Source organism: Spermophilus citellus (assembly GCF_964194105.1).
Source record: "Spermophilus citellus genome assembly, chromosome: 9".
Taxonomy (NCBI): domain Eukaryota; kingdom Metazoa; phylum Chordata; class Mammalia; order Rodentia; family Sciuridae; genus Spermophilus; species Spermophilus citellus.
In genome coordinates this window covers 24,921,502-24,941,690 of record NC_138191.1, presented here as the reverse complement: position 1 = coordinate 24,941,690, position 20,189 = coordinate 24,921,502, and the positions used below count along the sequence as shown (strand labels likewise).

At 38.6% G+C, this 20,189-nt stretch overlaps 1 protein-coding gene across 3 annotated transcripts; it reads left to right on the top strand.

Moving 5' to 3' along the window:
• Positions 1-203: 203 nt before the first annotated feature.
• On the top strand, positions 204-18,633 carry RBM15 (RNA binding motif protein 15). 3 transcript variants are annotated; one of them, XM_081308615.1, is made up of 4 exons: positions 204-3,242; positions 7,339-8,909; positions 16,179-16,334; positions 16,848-18,633. In XM_081308615.1, the coding sequence occupies exons 1-2, from the start codon at positions 374-376 to the stop codon at positions 7,359-7,361; spliced, it is 2,892 nt and encodes a 963-aa protein (XP_081164741.1). In that variant the 5' UTR covers positions 204-373; the 3' UTR covers positions 7,362-8,909; positions 16,179-16,334; positions 16,848-18,633. The 3 variants fall into 3 exon arrangements, 2 of the variants coding, with proteins under 2 accessions (XP_081164741.1, XP_081164740.1); XM_081308614.1 differs by having other exon boundaries at positions 16,179-18,633; XR_014023855.1 differs by lacking the exon at positions 204-3,242 and adding an exon at positions 5,021-6,687 and having other exon boundaries at positions 16,179-18,633.
• The last annotated feature ends 1,556 nt before the right edge of the window (positions 18,634-20,189 follow it).

Below are 20,189 nucleotides of genomic sequence, written 5' to 3'. Positions count from 1 at the left end.
AAAAAACCAGAACTGATGACCCGACTTCCCAAATAGTGGGTTTAAGGACAGGGTTATAAACCAATGAAAGAGATGAGGAGGTGGGATCGCTGGTTTCACCGCGGCAAGAAGTACCGTTACAGGGCAGACTTTTTGTCCAATTAACGCTTCCAGAGTTTGGGTCAGGTGACCATAGAGTACGAGGGGCGGGGCTACAGCCTGGCGCGAGGAACCGTTAAGATAGACAACGAATACAACCAATGAAGTACCCGGACTAGGGCGTTGGGAACCCAATAAAAGTGGCTGGGCGGGCGCCTTCCCGGAGCGCGGGGAGATATAAAGACAGACAAACAATTTTCCCAATGAGACTGTAGAAGAGAGAGCTAATTGACCAATGAGATCCGTGGGGCGGGATCCTTTGCCGCGGCGGAGTCCAAGATGGCGGCGTGCGGTTCCGCTGTGTGAAACGAGCGCGGGGTGGCGGGTTAATCAGCTCCGCGGAGGCGACCTCCGACTACCCGCAACAATGAAAGGAAAAGAGCGCTCGCCAGTCAAGCCCAAACGCTCTCGTGGTGGTGAGGACTCGACTTCCCGCGGGGAGCGAAGTAAGAAGTTAGGGGGCTCTGGCGGCAGCAACGGGAGCAGCAGCGGCAAGACCGACGGCGGCGGCGGGTCGCGGCGGAGCCTTCATCTGGACAAGTCCAGCAGCCGAGGTGGCAGCCGCGAGTATGACACTGGTGGGGGCAGCTCCAGTAGCCGCATGCATAGTTACAGCTCCCCTAGCACCAAAAATTCCTCGGGCGGGGGCGAGTCGCGCAGCAGCTCCCGGGGTGGAGGCGGGGAGTCACGTTCTTCTGGTGCCGCCTCCTCAGCTCCTGGCGGAGGGGACGGCGGGGAGTACAAGACCCTGAAGATAAGCGAGTTGGGGTCCCAGCTGAGTGACGAAGCGGTGGAGGACGGACTATTTCACGAGTTTAAGCGCTTTGGGGATGTAAGTGTCAAAATCAGTCACCTCTCAGGTTCTGGCAGCGGGGATGAGCGGGTAGCCTTTGTGAACTTCCGGCGGCCAGAGGACGCGCGGGCGGCCAAGCATGCCAGAGGCCGCCTGGTGCTCTATGACCGGCCTCTGAAGATAGAAGCTGTGTATGTCAGTCGGCGCCGCAGCCGCTCCCCTTTAGACAAAGATTCTTATCCTCCGTCAGCCAGCGTGGTCGGTGCCTCTGTAGGAGGTCACCGGCACCCCCCTGGAGGAGGAGGTGGAGGCCAGAGATCACTTTCCCCTGGTGGCGCTGCCTTGGGATACAGAGACTACCGGTTGCAGCAGTTGGCGCTTGGCCGCCTGCCCCCTCCACCTCCTCCACCATTACCCCGAGAGCTGGAGAGAGAACGAGACTACCCGTTCTATGAGAGAGTGCGCCCAGCATACAGTCTTGAGCCAAGGGTGGGAGCTGGAGCAGGTGCTGCTCCTTTTCGAGAAGTGGATGAGATTTCACCCGAGGATGATCAGCGTGCTAACAGGACGCTTTTCTTGGGCAACCTAGACATTACTGTGACAGAGAGTGATCTAAGAAGGGCTTTTGATCGCTTTGGAGTCATTACAGAAGTAGACATCAAGAGACCTTCTCGTGGCCAGACCAGTACTTATGGCTTTCTCAAATTTGAGAACCTAGACATGTCTCATCGGGCCAAGGTAGCAATGTCTGGCAAAATTATAATTCGGAATCCTATCAAAATTGGTTATGGTAAAGCTACACCCACTACCCGCCTCTGGGTAGGTGGCCTAGGACCTTGGGTGCCTCTTGCTGCCCTGGCACGAGAATTTGACCGATTTGGCACCATACGCACTATAGACTACCGAAAAGGTGATAGTTGGGCATATATCCAGTATGAAAGCCTGGATGCAGCTCATGCTGCCTGGACCCATATGCGGGGATTCCCACTTGGTGGCCCAGATCGTCGCCTTAGAGTAGACTTTGCAGACACAGAACATCGTTACCAGCAGCAATATCTGCAGCCTCTGCCCTTGACTCATTATGAACTGGTGACGGATGCTTTTGGACATCGAGCACCTGACCCTTTGAGGGGTGCTCGGGATAGGACACCACCCCTACTATACAGAGATCGCGATAGGGACCTTTATCCTGATTCTGATTGGGTGCCACCTCCACCCCCAGTTCGAGAACGCAGCACTCGGACTGCAGCTACTGCTGTAACTGCTTATGAGCCACTGGATAGCTTGGATCGAAGGCGCGATGGCTGGTCCTTAGACCGGGACAGAGGTGATAGAGATATACCCAGCAGCAGAGACCAGCCTAGGAAGCGACGACTGCCTGAGGAGAGTGGAGGCCGACATCTGGATAGGTCTCCTGAGAGTGACAGACCACGGAAACGTCACTGCGCTCCTTCTCCTGATCGCAGTCCAGAAATGAGCAGTAGCCGGGATCGTTACAACAGTGACAATGATCGGTCTTCCCGGCTTCTTCTCTTGGAAAGGCCTTCTCCAATCAGAGACAGACGAGGTAGTTTGGAAAAGAGCCAGGGTGACAAGCGAGACCGTAAAAACTCTGCATCAGCTGAACGGGATAGGAAGCACCGGACAGCTGCTCCCACTGAGGGAAAAAGCCCTTTGAAAAAAGAAGACCGATCTGATGGGAATGCACCCAGCGCCGCCAATACTTCAGCAAAATTGAAGTCCCCTTCCCAGAAACAGGATGGGGGGACAGCTCCTGCAGCAGCAGCCTCTCCCAAACTCTGTTTGGCCTGGCAGGGCATGCTTCTACTCAAGAACAGCAACTTTCCTTCCAACATGCATCTCTTGCAGGGTGACCTCCAAGTGGCTAGCAGTCTTCTTGTGGAGGGTTCAACTGGAGGCAAAGTGGCCCAGCTCAAGATTACTCAGCGTCTCCGATTGGACCAGCCCAAGTTGGATGAAGTAACTCGTCGCATCAAAGTGGCAGGGCCCAATGGTTATGCCATTCTTCTGGCTGTACCTGGAAGTTCCGATAGCCGGTCTTCCTCTTCATCGGCAACATCGGACACTGCCACCTCTACTCAGAGGCCACTTAGGAACCTTGTGTCCTATTTAAAGCAAAAGCAGGCAGCTGGGGTGATCAGCCTCCCTGTGGGAGGCAACAAAGACAAGGAAAACACCGGGGTCCTTCATGCCTTCCCACCCTGTGAGTTCTCCCAGCAGTTCCTGGATTCCCCTGCCAAGGCACTGGCCAAATCTGAAGAAGATTACCTGGTCATGATCATTGTCCGTGGTGCGTCCTAAAGTCCATGTATAACTTGTATTTACTACTTTGACATGGTTCCTGTTTTGTGAAGTGTGATGGGATACAGCATCAGATCAGATTTTCTTTTTAATTAGTTGTTTAGTTGTCTTTTTTTTATATATATTTTTATAAACTTCTTTAAAATAGAAGTCAGGACAGTTTAGCTATTATTTTAAAGTGAAAGGGATGTCCTGAAAGTAGAAAAAAATGGATTTTTCTTTAATTAGGAGTTTCTACCCTTATAAGAAATTTTTTTCCAGTTTTTTCTTCATTTTTTTAAAACTTGATCTTAAAAAAAAATTCCTCAAAGTTACAAATCCAAATTTTTGAGAAATCAGAATTTGGAGAAAAGAACCCACTGACATTTACAGATAGTAAAATATACCGAAAAGTGGCTTGATTGATGTGTAGATAAATAATTCCATAAATGTTATATGTGTGACAGATTTGATCAGGGATCTCAAAAGCTTATGCTGGTAAATTGCTTAGCAGTATAATTATTTTAATCAGGTATTTGAGTGTTTCTACTAAAATACAGTTTATTCCCGGAGAGTTTGCTGTAACATGCATTTTTATCATTAGTTCTTGAGTTTTGTATCCCGTATTGCACTTTTGGTTTGTAGCTGTAATTGTTCAGTAAAAATTGAGGACTATGTTACAAACCATTTATGTCTTATGCTTACACTAGTATGCAAGAATTGAGTAGGTGCTTTTAAAAATCAGATTTCTTTGGTCAGTTATAGGTGTATGGTGGTGTTTTTACTGACTTTTTCAGAGAGGTATAGCAGGTACAGTTCTAATTTAATTGTGTATATTTGAAAACTCAGTGTTTTTCATCAAAGATGAGTTTTTGTTTTTGAATCCATTTAAATTTCTGGTTTAAATAATAGAAAGAAGAGTGGTCTGCAGGCTCATAAGTCATCTTTTGTTTCATTGGGCATTAATCAACTAGGTTGCAGAATTTTTTTTGAAAGTCATTGTAATATGCTGTCAATGTGCTTTTTAGAAATTTTGCTTGTTTTTTTTGTTTTTATAGTCAAACAGTAGTGGTGATATTACATTATTGAAAATGTTTTGAATATTTTTGAAATTTCATGCTTAATATTTTCACCACTCTGTAGCCACAGAAATTTGAAATGTCAGTATAGGAAAGCCCTTTTTTAAAATTTGTCCAGACACCTATAATTAATATAATTTAGCCCATTTGTATGGGTTTTTTTGTTGTTATTGTTGTTGTTCTTTTTTCTGTTTCCAAAGCTAAGGATGATATATATGACTTTGGGTTCTTCACAAGGGCTTGTGCAACTTTACAGTAATGAATGACTTTTTGTTTTAACTTTCTCATCTACCCCTCTGTTACCACCCCTTATTTCTCAGATCATTAGTAACTATGTTTTTCTTCCTTGATTTAAGTGCTGAGGATGTCAGCTAAGGCCCTTGATATTTAATTATGATGAGAAACTTTAGGACCTTCTGGATCATGGTCATGTTTCTATTCTGTGAAAGTGACTTATTCAAAGCCTGGCAGAACCCAACTGTTTTCTTTCTGTTATCAAATCTGGCAGTTTTGAAATAGCACCAATAATAACCCAGGGAAATGTCATGTAATTTTTATTTTCCATTATGACAGGTGTCTAATGCATGTCAGCATGAAAGCCTCATTACTACTGCGTCATCCTTCTTGGTTTTCACTACGCATTATAAATTTAAAAAAAAAATTTTGGGGGTTTGGGTGTTGTTGGGTTTTTTTTTTGTTTTGTTTTGTTTTTTTTTTTTTTTTTTTTTTTGTTTGTTTTAAACTGGAAAAACTAACCATTTTGAGAGAAGGAAAATACTAGGCTGTGAGTATGAAGGTCCTTAATTTATCTGTAGAGAAAATACCCGAACTACAACCAAGACTTTGGATGACTTTTGATTCTAAAAAGCAGTGATTGGAGTGGAGTAGGCACCTATTCAGAAGCTAAGGCAGGTGTGGAGTCTGTGTACATGGGGTTAAAGTTCAATTTGTAAGACAGATACATTTTTTCCAGTTTAAATAATTTCACTAACCATTAACTTTTGAATATCTTTTGATTAGATAGTTGGATAAATGATTTTGCTCTCTAGAGAGTGAAGTCCATGACATCTAATTTTAATATAAGCCAAAATGTGTGTGGTTTTCCCTTTTTCTTTTTCTTTTTCTTTTTCTTTTTTTTTTTTTTTTTTTTTTTTTAATTTGGTATGATAGCCTATTGAAGAGTACTGTGGTTTTTGCTCCATGTTTGTTTGAATCCTTATTTGGCATTGCTGCTTTTGTTAGATCTGGGCAATTTGTGCTTCAGTGTTTTTGAAACTGGCTTGATACCATTTCTAAATGTATGTATTATAAAAAGCTAATGATGTTTAGTTTGGTGCTCACCTATAGAGTGCCATCATCCCGATGAATTTCTTATTTGTGTTGCCCATTCTGTTGTGCAGGTTCATAATAACTGTAAGTTATCTACTTAAACCTTCAGAATTTGAATGAAAGCAAAAGTCCAAAACTGGTTCTAATTCTTATCAGTCAGAATTTCAAAATCCCGACATTGGATGTTCTTTGTAACACCAAATTTTTTTAAGTCTTTTTTTCTTTAATTACTTCAATGTAAATTATTTTTCAGGAACTCAGTTAAAATGAATGGAAAGAAATTTTTTTACATATATTATTTAATTATTTACTAAATATTACTGGTGAAAATAAGAATTTAATAAGACTTAAGATCACAATTTCAAAATCTAGAGCTGTTGCTCAACTTCTAGCAAATAGTTAATTGATATTGTTTTGTGATTGTAACTGGGATTCCTCCTGTAAATATTTTTTCACAGAAAAACTTAAATTTCTGGTGTAAGATGTGTACGTTGACTCTCATCCACTGAGAGTAGATAGTTTTCCTTTACAAATTGCATCTTAAAATGTTCATCCTGTGGCTGATATGAGCTTTTGTTATGTTGAAGGTAATATACTCCCTTCTTGACTCCCATGAATCATTTGATGTACAACAGTATAGGTCAGGTTTTTCAGAGTCAGACATTTCCAGGTTTATTTAAAAACTATTTTATGAGCAGGTGTTCACTGATTTTATCACATTACTTTTTTGAAAAATTTAAGTCCAGTTTTTTACACAGTGAAATTGCTCATTTTGCAGGAATAGTACTGAACTGAAGTTTGGGTTCATATAGGAACCATTAACCAAAACATTTGTGGAAAAGGAAAGCCTCTTGAGAAGAGGGCCTTAATGACCTTTTATGTGAAAAAAAATTTTTTGGAGAGAATTTCTGGATTTTTTTTTTTCCTGTTTCTGTCCCAGAGTCTGATTTTGAGATAGGAGTTAGGAATGAGAACAAGAAGAGAAATGGAGCTGACCCTGTTAATATTCTGGTTTTAGTGATGTCCCTAAAGAGAAAATGATTTCAGGTAACCACAGTAAAATGTTAAGCTTAATGAAGAATTTTTATGTGTATGATTTAAACAGCGTTGAAAAACAAGAGTCCTGATGTGTTGTTTGATTGTTAGCAATTGTATGAGTGTTTTCTTAACAGAAAATAACAGCTGCTGTTTTTGGTAACATAGATGAAGGTGGATTTTTAAATGGGCTTTGTATCTTGACCCCTTTTGATAATAATGCTCCATATAAATTACAAAATGAAAGTAGAGGGGGTAAAAGTTTGACTAAACTCCACCTTTTTATAACTTCATTTTTAAAGTTATATTTAGGAGATGTTGTTTGATTATAAATTGCTTACAAACTTGCTTTTTCAGAAAAATTTTGCCACATTTTGCTCAGTTATATGAGGATAAAGGATATTTTCAGTCCTATGATCCTCAGTTGCAGTCTTTAAAAAAACTTACCTTATTGTTCTACTTGTTATTTGTGTATTCATACAGTAAAATCATTTCAAGATTTGTGCCAGTGGGTATTATTGGTGCTTTTTGAAGTTGAGGTGGATGTCCTATCCAGGAAGGTCTTGTTAATATTATGTTCATCTATAATGGCATAGGGGAAATATATATATTTTTAATATTGTAAACGTTTGTACTGAATAACCTTTTTTTCCCCCCTGCAAGCAAAACTGGTGAACAGCGGATGAAGATATGGATTTCAAAGCTCTAATGGACCTTTTTGAAGAGAAGTTGTGGCTTATGTGGAGTTTACATGGGCCTCTGATGGAAGAAAGCTAATCTGTTTAGTATTTGTGCATTTTACTAAAATGGCAGCTTAACATTGTGTATCTGCTATTGTGATGCCAATGCCGGTGTTTTAAGTGGAAAAAAAAATGACCTCTTTGCTTTGTGCTGTGTACACAAGAGTTCTGGAAAAGTAAAGAAAAACCCTTTTTATGGCTCACACAGCTTAAAAGTAGCTGTCACTCAAACGTGCGCTCACAGTTGAGCTGCTTTTGTTTTATTCTAAATAAATTGTTTCTTTTGAGGAAAATGTTTTTCTGCTTGGAAGTGAATTGACGGCAAACCTTGACCCCTTTGTTTGCAGCCAAGGGGGTACTTGCTGCTGCTCAGATCTTGTATGTCTTGAGCAAGAAGCAGGGAGACCATCAATTTCATTTTGACTATCACGGTGTGTCAATTCTGAAGGATCACTAGTGTTACCGTGACCCCCTTTGTTTGCAGTGAAGGGGATCCTTTGCTTCTCGGTCCTCAACGTGATGAGGGAATGGTGCTGTTTGCTGGCACGCAAGAAGCCGGGGCAAGCACCCTAAGCCTCACCACAGTGCACGAGTCGGGGGCTTTGCTGGTTTGAAGAGCTGGAGTTGCTGAAATTTAAGTTTTGATTTATTTTGTTCACCCATCACGTTTGGCCTTAGTTTCATTTTTAATTTGAAGAAAAGTTTGAAATTGCTTTATCTTGCACTTTTAACATTTCCACCAAATTGCCAAAAGAAGGAGAAATGCTCCGTTTGCTTTTTAAATGTTAATGATGATGTTAATAAAGCCTTTCCTGACACATTTGAGGAGCTCCTCCGTCTCCAGGGGCTTCTTACGAGTTATGCAGTGATGGGTTTAGTTCTGAATGGATGAAGAGTTCCTGAGAGATAGCGTTTGTAATTAGAACCGTTACTTGGTATCTGTGCCTTATTTGACCTGTGGTTCCACATGCCTTGGATGTGCATGCACCGTGACGGTTTCATAGGTACGAACGCACACTCAGGCCCAGTCACTTCGGTTGGTAGTACAGATTGTGAGGAAAAAAAATGGAGGCATCATTAAGGAGGAGAAAGTGTTCTTTAGTTCCTGCATTATCCTGTACAGGGGCTCTTGAGCTTTGGAAGCCTGTTCCCAGTACAGGAGAACAACTCCCCTGTTTGCAGCAGGAGACTTCGGTGCACAGTGACAACGCTGGAGTTCAAGAGGAAGCCAGCAATGCTGCACCATTGGCTTCAGACACCATGGTTGTTTGCCAGTTTTAAACTTAACTAGTTGCAGACGAAGACCTCCTTGAAATGCAGGCTTGTTGGGCTTGTTAAGAATTTTAACCTCGGATGGAAGAGCCCTAGTGCTGTCTGTCTCCATGCGGGATGATGATTGCTAGGCAACAGGTGATTATCAACCAAGGATGCCACGGTTATACTCTGCAAGGTGGTGTTCCAGTGGCAAACAGCTGTATAAACTCTTGTAAACAGGTAAGAGGGTTTTTAGAGGTCAAAAATGCATTGTAATTAATAGGGTGAGGGCATTTAATATTTTGGGTATGTTTCTGTGGTTGGAAGTTCAGGCACTCTGCTAGCTTCCTTCCTCCACGGAGCTACCATATTTACAAAATTCCAAGCCAGAACTTTTGTTCTACTTGATATTATCACTTGGAAAAATTCTTTTAATATGGGAACCAAAGTGTTAAAATTTTGGTAATGGGTTTGAAATTTGTGATCTTTATATCCTGTAAAGTTTTGACAATTTCCATTAACCTTGGCTTTTGCCTTTGAAGTGATGTAATGGTGTAAGATGACTTATTCTATCAAAATGTTGCTCATTTACAAACTGATTTATAAATTTCAGAGTTAAGAGTTCTATGATATATAACAACAAAAGAAAGTATGCCACTTTTTTGGGGTGAATGATAAGATATTAGCCAACATGGTTGCTTTTTTTTTTTTTCTTGTCACATAGATTGGTTATAAACTACTACTTTAAGGAACTGAATAGGCAGTATTATTGAGAAGAGTCTGATAGTTGTCTGCTCTTAACATTTTCATTGTCCAGTTAATCCTACAAGCCCTCTTGAGCCCCAATCCCCCCCCCCCCCAATCCATTAATCAAGTGTGAGGCTTTGGCAACTTATCAGAAGCACAATTTAGGTTTCCTTGCTTTGTTCTAAATGGCATCGAGAATTTGGAATAGAATTTTCCTTTTTTTGTCTTCACAGAAGACTTACAGAATCTGGTAACTACAGAAGCTGATTTGTACTAGCTACTTTATCCCTGGGTTTCATTGAGACCCTTGGATTGTTTAGTTGGACAGCTTATGCACTCATACTTTGATATAGTAAAAGGGACAAAATGAAGAACAGTAGCTTTTTTTTTTTTTTTTTAAGGTTCTCAGTGTGTTCTACATATGTGACTGCCATCTAAGGCTTTGCTAAAAAAATCTCTTTGCAATTCTTTTAAAGATTTTTATACCTGCTGTAAATGTCAGTTTTCAGTGCATTTTCTCTCTTGTGCTATTCCACTTTATAAACCCATAAGTGTTTTTTTCCAATTAGCAAGCAAATATTTTAAATTACTGGAGTTTGGGGAAGATTATGTTATACTTTCAACTTATTTCTATATGGTTGGTCTCTTTCTAAAGTCTCAGGATTCTTCTCAAGAAGGTAGAAGAAGTGTTGCGTTTATTTATATTTAAAATCATATTATGCGAAAACATAGTACGGTAATGTTTTGAAACTGCAGTACTCATGAGATTATTTATTCCTGCTCAACTGGGTTGTTAGGTACAGAGTTTTTATAAGTTGGAAACTGCTCTGTTGAATTAATTGTTTGGTTTCCCAGTGTCTTTTATGTGATCATAATTTAGGATACTGCAAAGGGCATAGTTCCAGAAACACCTCTGAATTGACTTGGGTTTATTTTGTGAAGTTTGACTGCAAGTATTAATATTGGAAATGAGGATCACCTGACTTCATTAAAACAACTCAGATTTTATAAATTGCCACTTCCATAGCATGAGTCATATAATTATTTAAGAGCAGTGTATCTGAGGTAATAAATTTACTGCCTGTGGCTTATACAGCATCTCATTTTCTTTTTTTAAATAATATATCTAATTATGCCTTATCTGACCACCACCTTTATCTCTCACTCAAATTTATTCTCTGGGTTTCCCTATTTAAAAGATCTTTTCATTTAGAAACTTGAATCTAGTTTTAAGTTCTTAGAAGGGAAATTTTTATTGAATAACAATTTCTTCAAACCTTGAAAAAGCTTGGTTTTAGCAGAAAAGAACTTTTTGACCTTGAGGTAAAATTACTTCATATGCTTCAGCTCAAGTGACTATAAAATTCAGCTTCCAGTTAAGATTTCTCTACAATCATTTGAATGCTGGCTGTATAATTAGGAACTAAGGCGCTGGGAATAGGAAGTACAGATCAGATACTCTCTACCCCCTTTAGCAACGTATACTCTAATTGGGGAAACTAGATTGAAACAGATAAATAGTTAAATATTGGAAAAATTTAGACAGTTTACATCAGCTATAGGAAGGAGGTCACAGGTCATTATTTAAGTGCCAATAAATTTTTGTGGGTGATATGGATATGTGGAATAAGTTGTAATGGTCAGTAAGGCTTTACAGAAGAATTTGTTGAAGATGGACATAGAGTAGTGGAAGGAGATTGGGATCCACAGCCTAGGCAGGAGAGCATGAGTGGTAATATAGCAGCTGCTTGCTGGTCCACTGAAGATATGATGCAAACTACAGCCTGGAAAGCTAGTAAGATGGTTGGATCAACAAAAAGGGCAAAGCCAGTTTGAGGAGGGTAGAGTGAAAAGTTGGAACATTTTTGATAGCAGTAATTTATTGAATATCACTTCAGGCCAAACATTCTTCAAAGTACTGTATGTACATTGTCTCATTTAACTCTCACCACATACCAGAATCTGACAGTAAGTGACAGGACTGGAGTTATAACCAGGACTTTGTTTCAGCTAGGGCTCTTTTGGTCACTATGTTGTTATGTCTCACTATTTTTTTTTTCTGGAGTTTAGGGATATGACTAAATCTGCAAACTAGAGAAAATGCCTGAGCAGTGGATTTCAACCTACAGTGTATTAACATTTGCAGTACTTGGGAAGCAAGCTGGTGGTGCATGTCTGTAATCCTAGCAATATAAGAGGTTGAAGCAAGAGGGTCACAAGTTCAAGGCCAACCCCAGGCAACTTAGTGTTATCCTGTCTCAAAATCAAAAATAAAAAGGGGCTGGGAAGTTAGTTCAGTGGTACAGTGCCCTAGTACCACAAAAGCAAATAAAAAATAAAAACAAACCTTGGGGAAACAGGCTTTTTGCTCCACTCTGGACAGACATTTTGTAATGTTAGGATCAGGATGGTCCTGGAATGTTTATTCTTTTATAAGCTCTCCAGGTAATTCTGTTACATTCTATGGTTAGTGGGCTGCATGTTGAATAATACTGGTGCATAAAGAGTGCTTGAGGTGTAAAGCTAGGATGATGTTGTATTTGACGATGAAGAGAAGATGGTGGGGCTGGGGAAATAGCTCAGTTGGTAGAGTGCTTGCCTTGCATGCACAGGATCCTGAGTTCAATCCCCAGCACCCAAAAAAAAAAAGAAGATGGTGCTGGTAAAAGAAACCTAGGTGATAGCAAGAATAGTATTCTGTTTCAGAGGTTGAGAGGAGAAGCTTCCAGAAGATAAACTCAAAGCTGTTGGAGCAGACAGGGAGAGTAAAACTGCACATGCCATCAGATTTGTCACTTAAAATTGTCAATTAAGTAACCATTTTATATATGTAATTATTTCTTCAAGATAGTCTTGCTTAGTATTTAATTTTGCCTAATAACAATCTGCAAAGGGCCAGTGTTTACTTTATGAAATGCTTAAAGGTATGCCAGAAAAGTTTTGTGACTTGGCTAAGGAGTATACAACCAAGAACTGATTCAGGTGTACTTGAATTTTTAGACATTAATCTAAAAATAATATGACTGTAATCTAGCTTAAAATTGAAAGCAGTTCTGGAATTGAGTGAGTTCATATGTATGTATACAAAAGTTGTTTGAATTTATGGTTCATAACCTTCATCTACTACTTTCTGACCAGGTTACTGATAGGACTTCTTTTCTAAGAATTCCAGGTTGAGCATCCCTTATCTGAAATCTGAAATGCTTCAGAATCTGAAAATTTTCCACCTTCATGTTGATGTTCAAAAAGTTTCAGATTTCTAGGCTGAAGGATGTATTTATGAGCAGAGTGCTTGCCTGGTGTGCTTGAGTCCCTGGTTGGATCCTCAGTATTGCAAAAAGTAAAACAGAACAACATGGATTTTTCCCAACAAAATTTTCCCAATTTTTTTTTTGGGGGGGGGGATAGGGATGCTTAAGTCTCGAAAAGACTGCAAAATCTGAAAACATTTATGATCCCAGGTATTTCAGATAAAGGACACTCAAACTGTATGGGTGAAGTTGAGTGTATCTTTGTCCTGTATGTGACTGGAAGGGTTCTTATTTTGTATGATCTATATTGTATTTAATAAGATTAGCTAATTAATTCTTCAATTATTTGGTTAATTATTATAATAGTTTGTTGGTAAAAAAGAAAGTAATAGATAAATTTCTCTAATCATGGAGCTTACATTCTGGTGGAAGCAAGGAGGTGGTAAAGTTTGAATTGTAATCTAAATATTTAAGGCAGTGGGGCTGGGGATGTGGCTCAAGCAGTAGCGCGCTCGCCTGGCATGCGTGCGGCCTGGGTTCGATCCTCAGCACCACATACCAACAAAGATGTTGTGTCCGCCGAGAACTAAAAAATAAATATTAAAAAATTCTCTCTCTCTCTCTCTCTCTCTCTCTCTCTCTCTCTCTCTCTCTCTCTCTCCTCTCTCACTCTCTCTTTAAAAAAAAAAAAAGATTATTAAATATTTAAGGCAGTGAAAGCCATTGGAGATTTTCAGCAGGGGGAGAGTTTAGGATTTGATCAAGATTTGACTACCTGTGGCTAGGGTTGTAGCTCAGTGGTAGAGGGTGTGCTTAGCTGGCCTGGGGATATAGCTCAGTTGGCATAGAGTGCTTGCCTTGCATGCACAAGGTCCTGGGTTCAATCCCCAGCACCAAAAAGAAAAAAAAAATTTAAAAAAGTAGAAAGAATGTGTGCTTAGCATGCCAACAGGTCCAGCATTCAATCCTCACCACCAAAAGAAGAAGAAGAAGAAGAAAAATTGACTATCTCAGGAAAGTATTGTATAAATTTACTTTAAATGCTAAGGAAAATACATTTTTAGCTTTTCAGATCCTCAGTAAGACTGAATATATTCTTGCTTAGAGATCAGCAGTATTTTATTTAGTGGGGTTTTTGTGTTTTGGGAGTTTTGGAGGGGAAGTGATGCTGGGGATTGAATCCAGGGCTTTGTGCATGCTAAGCACATGCCTTAACACTAAGCTACTTATTAGTATTCTCTATAATAATATAAATAATATTTTTTCTTAGGGTTCATAATTGTTGACTATTCTGAACTTTCAAAGCAGTCAGTCTTCTTTCTTGTATATCCTCATTTTTTTCAATGTGCCACTTGGTGTTCTTTCAGCAAATTGTCATGACAGTTTTCACTGTACTCATATATTTCTAATATAACACACTGGCCAAGCTTTCTGAATTTTATAACTTGACTTTTTTCTGGTGGTAGCAAACTGAACTCTCATGCTAAAAATTAATTAAGAGGGTCTTTTGTGAAATAGCTATCATTCTATGCTAAGCAGGTACATTTAATCATTCTCAGTCATTTAGAAATTTGACCTGGGAAGGATGGTACTCTGGGAAGTCCCAGGTATTGTTTTTCATTTGTTTTAAGTGCCCTTGGAGATTCTGCTGTACAGCCAAGATTGAAACCCATTGCTTTAGAGAAAAATCTTCTACATGATAACAAATAAAAACATAATCGAATTTTTTTAAAATCCTAAGGCAAAAACTTTGAGTGTTGGCTCTGTACAGTATATTGCTTAGTTTTCCAGAATCCCTGCTACCAAAAGTGTGTCCCCAAACTAACAGCATTGGTATCATCTGGAAGTTTGTTAAAAACTTAGACCTGCAGGGCCTCTTTTCAAACCTTTCGAATGGGTCAAAATCCCCAGGCTTTGTACATAAAGTTTAAGAAACATAGCTTTCAAGCAACTTAGTGAAACCCTGTCTCAAAGTAAAAAACACTAAGAATATAGCTCAGTAGGAAAGCACCCCTAGGTTCAATAATAATAATAATATAATAATAATAATAGAAACTCTAAGTGTAGATAAGTATTTTATATGATAAGTATTGATAATTAGAATCTTCCTCATGCTTTAAACTCAGATTTGTATTTGTATACAGTTACAGTGTAGCATTAAAAAAATATTTTCAGCAGGAAAAGTAGGGACAAAAGAGTTCTGAGGTAGTGGGATTCAGGTGATCAGTCTGTTAGGGAAGAGGTTACTAATCTTAGCTATTCTAGTTGGCTGGTTGATCATTTGGTTACACTTATATTTTTTCCCTACTCTGCTCTGGTCCACATTGTGATATAGAATACATAATCTTCTATTTTTTTCCTCTCCTTCCTACACTGCTCTGGTCTCCATTGTGATATATAGAATACATATTCATCATCATCATCATTTTGCTATATTGGGATCAAACCCAAGGTCTTGCACATGTTAGACAAGTACTCTACCACTGAGCCACACCCCAGCCCCTGCACCATACTTTTTAACAAGTATAGCTGAGAGTATCAGCAAAGGGTTTGCTGATAGTTGCCCCATGATTTAGAAAATTTGGTAGAGGTAGGGTTAGAACTTTTTTGTTGGGGCAGCGGGTTGCCCCCACAAAACGCTGTACCACAGAGGTACACTCACACCCCCAGACATAGAACTTTCTTGGGAAGATAAATCTGGGCAGGATTGAGGAATGGTTCCTAATGGCCTTTGTTTTGTAGTTGTGCTCCAATTCTAATTACATAAATAAACTGACTTTCCTTACATAGCAACAAGAATGCAGAATCTCAATTCATATTTTACAGTGGCAAAAGATAATAAATATTGACTTATGTTTATTAGGATATCCAGTATGATTGTTTATACCCTATATTAATATTGATATGGGAATATTTTCAAAGAGATCTTTTCATTGAGCACAGCAATGTCAACATCTCTAGAAAACTTTTCCCCCCCCTTGGTTGTGGGAATTGAACCCAGGGCCTTAAGCATGCAAGGCAAGTGCTCTCCCACTGAGTTACATTCCCAGTCCTAGAAAGCTCTTTGAGGGTTCACTTATGATTTATAGATTAGTCATCAGAAATAGATTTGTTTTTAGTGGAAACTTAATTGCATCATTTATTTCTGCTGACAATTTTTATTTAAGAAGTTAATCCTATATAGTGTTATAATCTTATAATCCATTCCACAAAAGGAAGAAATTTGAACTTTTAAGATTTGATGATTAAAACTACTGTATTTTTGCGATATATAATTGTTTTTTTTAATGTGGTTTAAATGTATTTTGAGTCTCCAGTGTTATCTTTTTTTATATTTGCTGTCGCTTAAGTTTAGTAATAACTGAAGCCCTAGTGATTTTTTTTTTTTTTAAACATATGGTATTGGATCTCCATCCTCTTACTCCTTTTAATAACCAAGTTTAAAGAGGGAGTATTTCTAAGTACAATAATTGGTTTAAACATCTTTTTTTCCTCCTGGATTTCTTTTTAGGATCTACTGACAAAACCCTCTAGCCGACTTTGGAATCTGGCTTTATTATCCAACAAGTAAAAGCTGAGTTATAATTGGCAGACTTCTGGCACTGGCACTTGTCTACCTGTTTCTATAGAAACTGGTTTGGAAGTCAGAGCTGCACAAAGGGAAAGGGTAAGTTTCTTTTAATTCCATATTTATAAACCCATATATTAACTGTGGCATGGTGTCGTTTTCCACATAAAGATATACATAAGTGAAATATATTTCAAATATGAAGTACATATTTCACTTGTGGAAACTGATACCAAGTCATTAAATATAAAAAAAGGGTTTAAATATGGATTTATTTTTCTTGTGACTCTGACTTCACATTTCTTCAAAGAATGAACAATTTAATTCTCACTTTCAGTTATTTTTAATTTGGGGGGGTCATAAAACTGATTTTTATCCTTTTAGATCTGATTTTATTCTACTTTTCTGATAAGTGAAAGTTGGTATAGAATATGTACAGAGGACATTTTAAAAGTCTGCATGAATTATAAGCCTCTTTGTAGCAGTCTGATTCTTCTTTCAATTATAAAACAAGTACGTTCTACTGACCAATATTTTTTTTAAGCCTTTCTCTTCTCTTAGCCAAGCAAGATAAGTTCTTGTGTTGGGGAACATGCATTTATTCTCATCCAGGCAGACACCCATTATTTGTTGAACCTAAGACAACTGCTGGTTGCTGAGTCTTCCTCTTGCTATGGTGTCTGAGTGCCATGCTGCATAGCTGCAGCATTTAATCTTGAAATATGTGTGGTAAGCAAACCTCTGATTTGCAGGTTGGTATACATAAATAACTTATTAAACTCTGATTAACTTTGAGATACTGGAAGAAAGACATTTTTAGCTCTTGCTCTAGAAGTTACCTGTCTTATTTCCTTGGTCCTGATGTACTTCTCTTAAAGGAATGAGATTCTCTTTTCTTTGCTAAGAGAACATTATTATTGGTTGACATAAACCAGATTTGGACACATAACACTTCATTTCTGTTCAAATTATTACTTGTAAAAACAGTATAAGAGGTAAAAGAAGTTTTATTGGATAAGAGCATACTCACTTTTTAAAAATTTTATTTCACAAGTCTCTGGTCAGTTTATGCCTAGAAGGTGAGTTCTCGGCGCTGGGGATGTGGCTCAAGCGGTAGCGCGCTTGCCTGGCATGCGTGTGGCCCAGGTTCGATCCTCAGCACCACATACAAACAAAGATGTTGTGTCCGCCGAGAACTAAAAAATAAATATTAAAATTCTCTTTCTCTCCCTCCCTCCCTCCCCCTCTCTCCGCCCCCCTCTCTTTAAAAAAAAAAAAATAAAAAGGTGAGTTCTCACTATAAAATGCATCCTGTTATTAGTTTATGTTATGCCAACTGGGGCTTTGCTGAGATAAAAATAGAACTGAATTAGTGACTTTTTTTTTTTTTAAGCTAGCTAGAAAAACCTTTAGTATGCCACCTGCTATCAAGTGTCCAGACATGTTCTCTACTCGGTAAGACTAGCCAACTTGTCCTGCTTTTAAAACTGAAAGTCTCGGGTCTCAAGAACTACCTCATTTCCGGCCAAACTCAGACAGCCCCTCCATGTCTGCTTCCCTAAAAAGGTCTCCCTAGGTTCTTATTTGGTTGAAGGAAATTTTATACTATCCTAATTTCTGTTGGAATGTAGCAGGGATTATGTCCTTTTTAAAGAAGGGACTTGTCTCATTTGTCCCATGGATCCTAGGTAATGCAAGTTTACATTCATAGAAATAAAATACAAGGGATTTTAAGCTGATTTTAAAAGCCTGGTTCCAAGCACTTTAGTTACTTTTTGATTATGTATATATATTAAGACTACAGGTGATAAACGTGAGATGGTTGGGTGAATATTTGTAGCAAATGAGATATATGAGGCAAATATGTAGTCCTAATGCCTCAGGCTTAAGGGAAAACGCAAGGCTTTTTAAGTAGTACTGAGTTTTAATTTCATATTAATATCTTCAGAGAAACCACTGTTCAAGATTTGCATTATGTCTATTTTTTAAAAACAATTAAAATATTAATATGTGGGTTTTTTCCTCATGGAAAAAGGTGATTTATGGTTAAAATGGGTTTATTTACTAAGGACCCAAGTTTTGCAAACACATGTAACATCACTTATTTATATGCCTCGATTAATGTGAAAATGCCACAAAATTATCATTGCACTCCTTTCAGTTTTTTCCATCTGGTGGGGCGTGGTGGCCCATGCCTGTAATCCCAGTGACTCAGGAGACTAAGGCAGGATGATGGGAAGTTTGAGGCCAGCCTCAGCAACTTAGTGAGGACCTAAGCAATTTAGTGAGACCCTGTCTGCAAATAAAAAACAAATCAGAAGAGCTGGCTCAGTGGTAGAGCACCAATGGGTTCAATCCTCAGTACAAACAGACAACAGTATACAAATCAATTTAAGTGAATTTTTTTTTTTTTTTAAATAGAGAGTGAGGGGGGGACAGAGAGAATTTTAATATTTATTTTTTCTTAGTTCTCGGCGGACACAACATCTTCATTTGTATGTGGTGCTGAGGATCGAACCCGGGCCGCACGCACGCTATGCGAGCGCGCTACCACTTGAGCTACATCCCCAGCCCCTTAAGTGAATTTTAAATCCTAGAGAATCACTAAATAAGAAAACCAGTTGCCATGATGTAATCAGCACCAATAATGAGATTTGGGGAGTGATTTTGTATGCTGGGAATTGGAACCCAGGCCTTCCATGCACTCTTACTGAACTGAATTCCCAGCCCAGTAATTAGGTTTTGTTAAGGACTAGCTTTGTAACATTAGACAAATAACTTAATCTTAATTTGCTTTTGTTCCTTAAGTATAAATTAGGAATAATAATACTTATCCAAACTTTCTCACAGAATTGACATCATAATAAGGTAATAGATGGGAATGAGCTCTGAAAAGTTAAAAATGCTGTTAAAATAAAGCTTTACTATCAGAGATAATGTTTTTTTTTTTTTTTTTAAGAGAGAGTGAGAGAGAGAATTTTAATATTTATTTTTTAGTTTTAGGTGGACACAATATCTTTGTTTGTATGTGGTGCTGAGGATCGAACCCGGGCTGCAAGCATGCCAGGCGAGCGTGCTACCGCTTGAGCCACATCCCCAGTCCAGAGATAATTTTTTTTTTTTTTTAAAGAGAGAGTGAGAGGAGAGAGAGAGAGAGAGAGAATTTTTAATATTTATTTTTTAGTTCTCGGTGGACACAACATCTTTGTTGGTATGTGGTGCTGAGGATCAAACCCGGGCCGCACGCATGCCAGACGAGCGCGCTACGCCTGAGCCACATTCCCAGCCCAGAGATAATGTTTTATGACCAACATGATGTACCGGATAGTGGGGGAGGCTTTTCACAGTAATGAGCCTTTGAGCTAGTCACATTGTAAATGGTAGGTGAGAATGTACCTGGTGGGGAAAGATAGGTAGCTGGGAGTGTAGGAGGCACAGTGCTTATATAGGGAGTAGCAAGGTATGGGATCTTATCAAAAAAACATAATTTTTTCACATAAAATAAAATAAACATTTTAATTTAAATATATGTCCATGAAATCAGTTATTCAACTTTAATATGAAACTTGTAGTTCTGAAGAGACATCTAGATCTTTAACAAGACTATTTTAGATAACTAGATGAAGTGAAAAAATATATTGTTTAGGAAATATATTGGGTAGGAACTCCCATGCAGAAGATCCTGAGATGAAGGTTTTGTGGGTTTTTAAAAGCAATTTTTATATTTTATTACATAGAAATACATGTTTATTATAGAAATTTAACAAAGTAATAAAAAGAAAACAAGGATTTCTTCTAGTTGATAGACAAGATGAACTTGGGGTAGAGGTGGAGGGATGGTACCATTCCATTACTAAGCAAGGTTTTAATATTCAGATTTCAAAGTTCTAGTTAACCAATGGCTGTATTTCATTCTTCTTTAATAAAAAAAGTTTTCATCTTCATATATTTCAG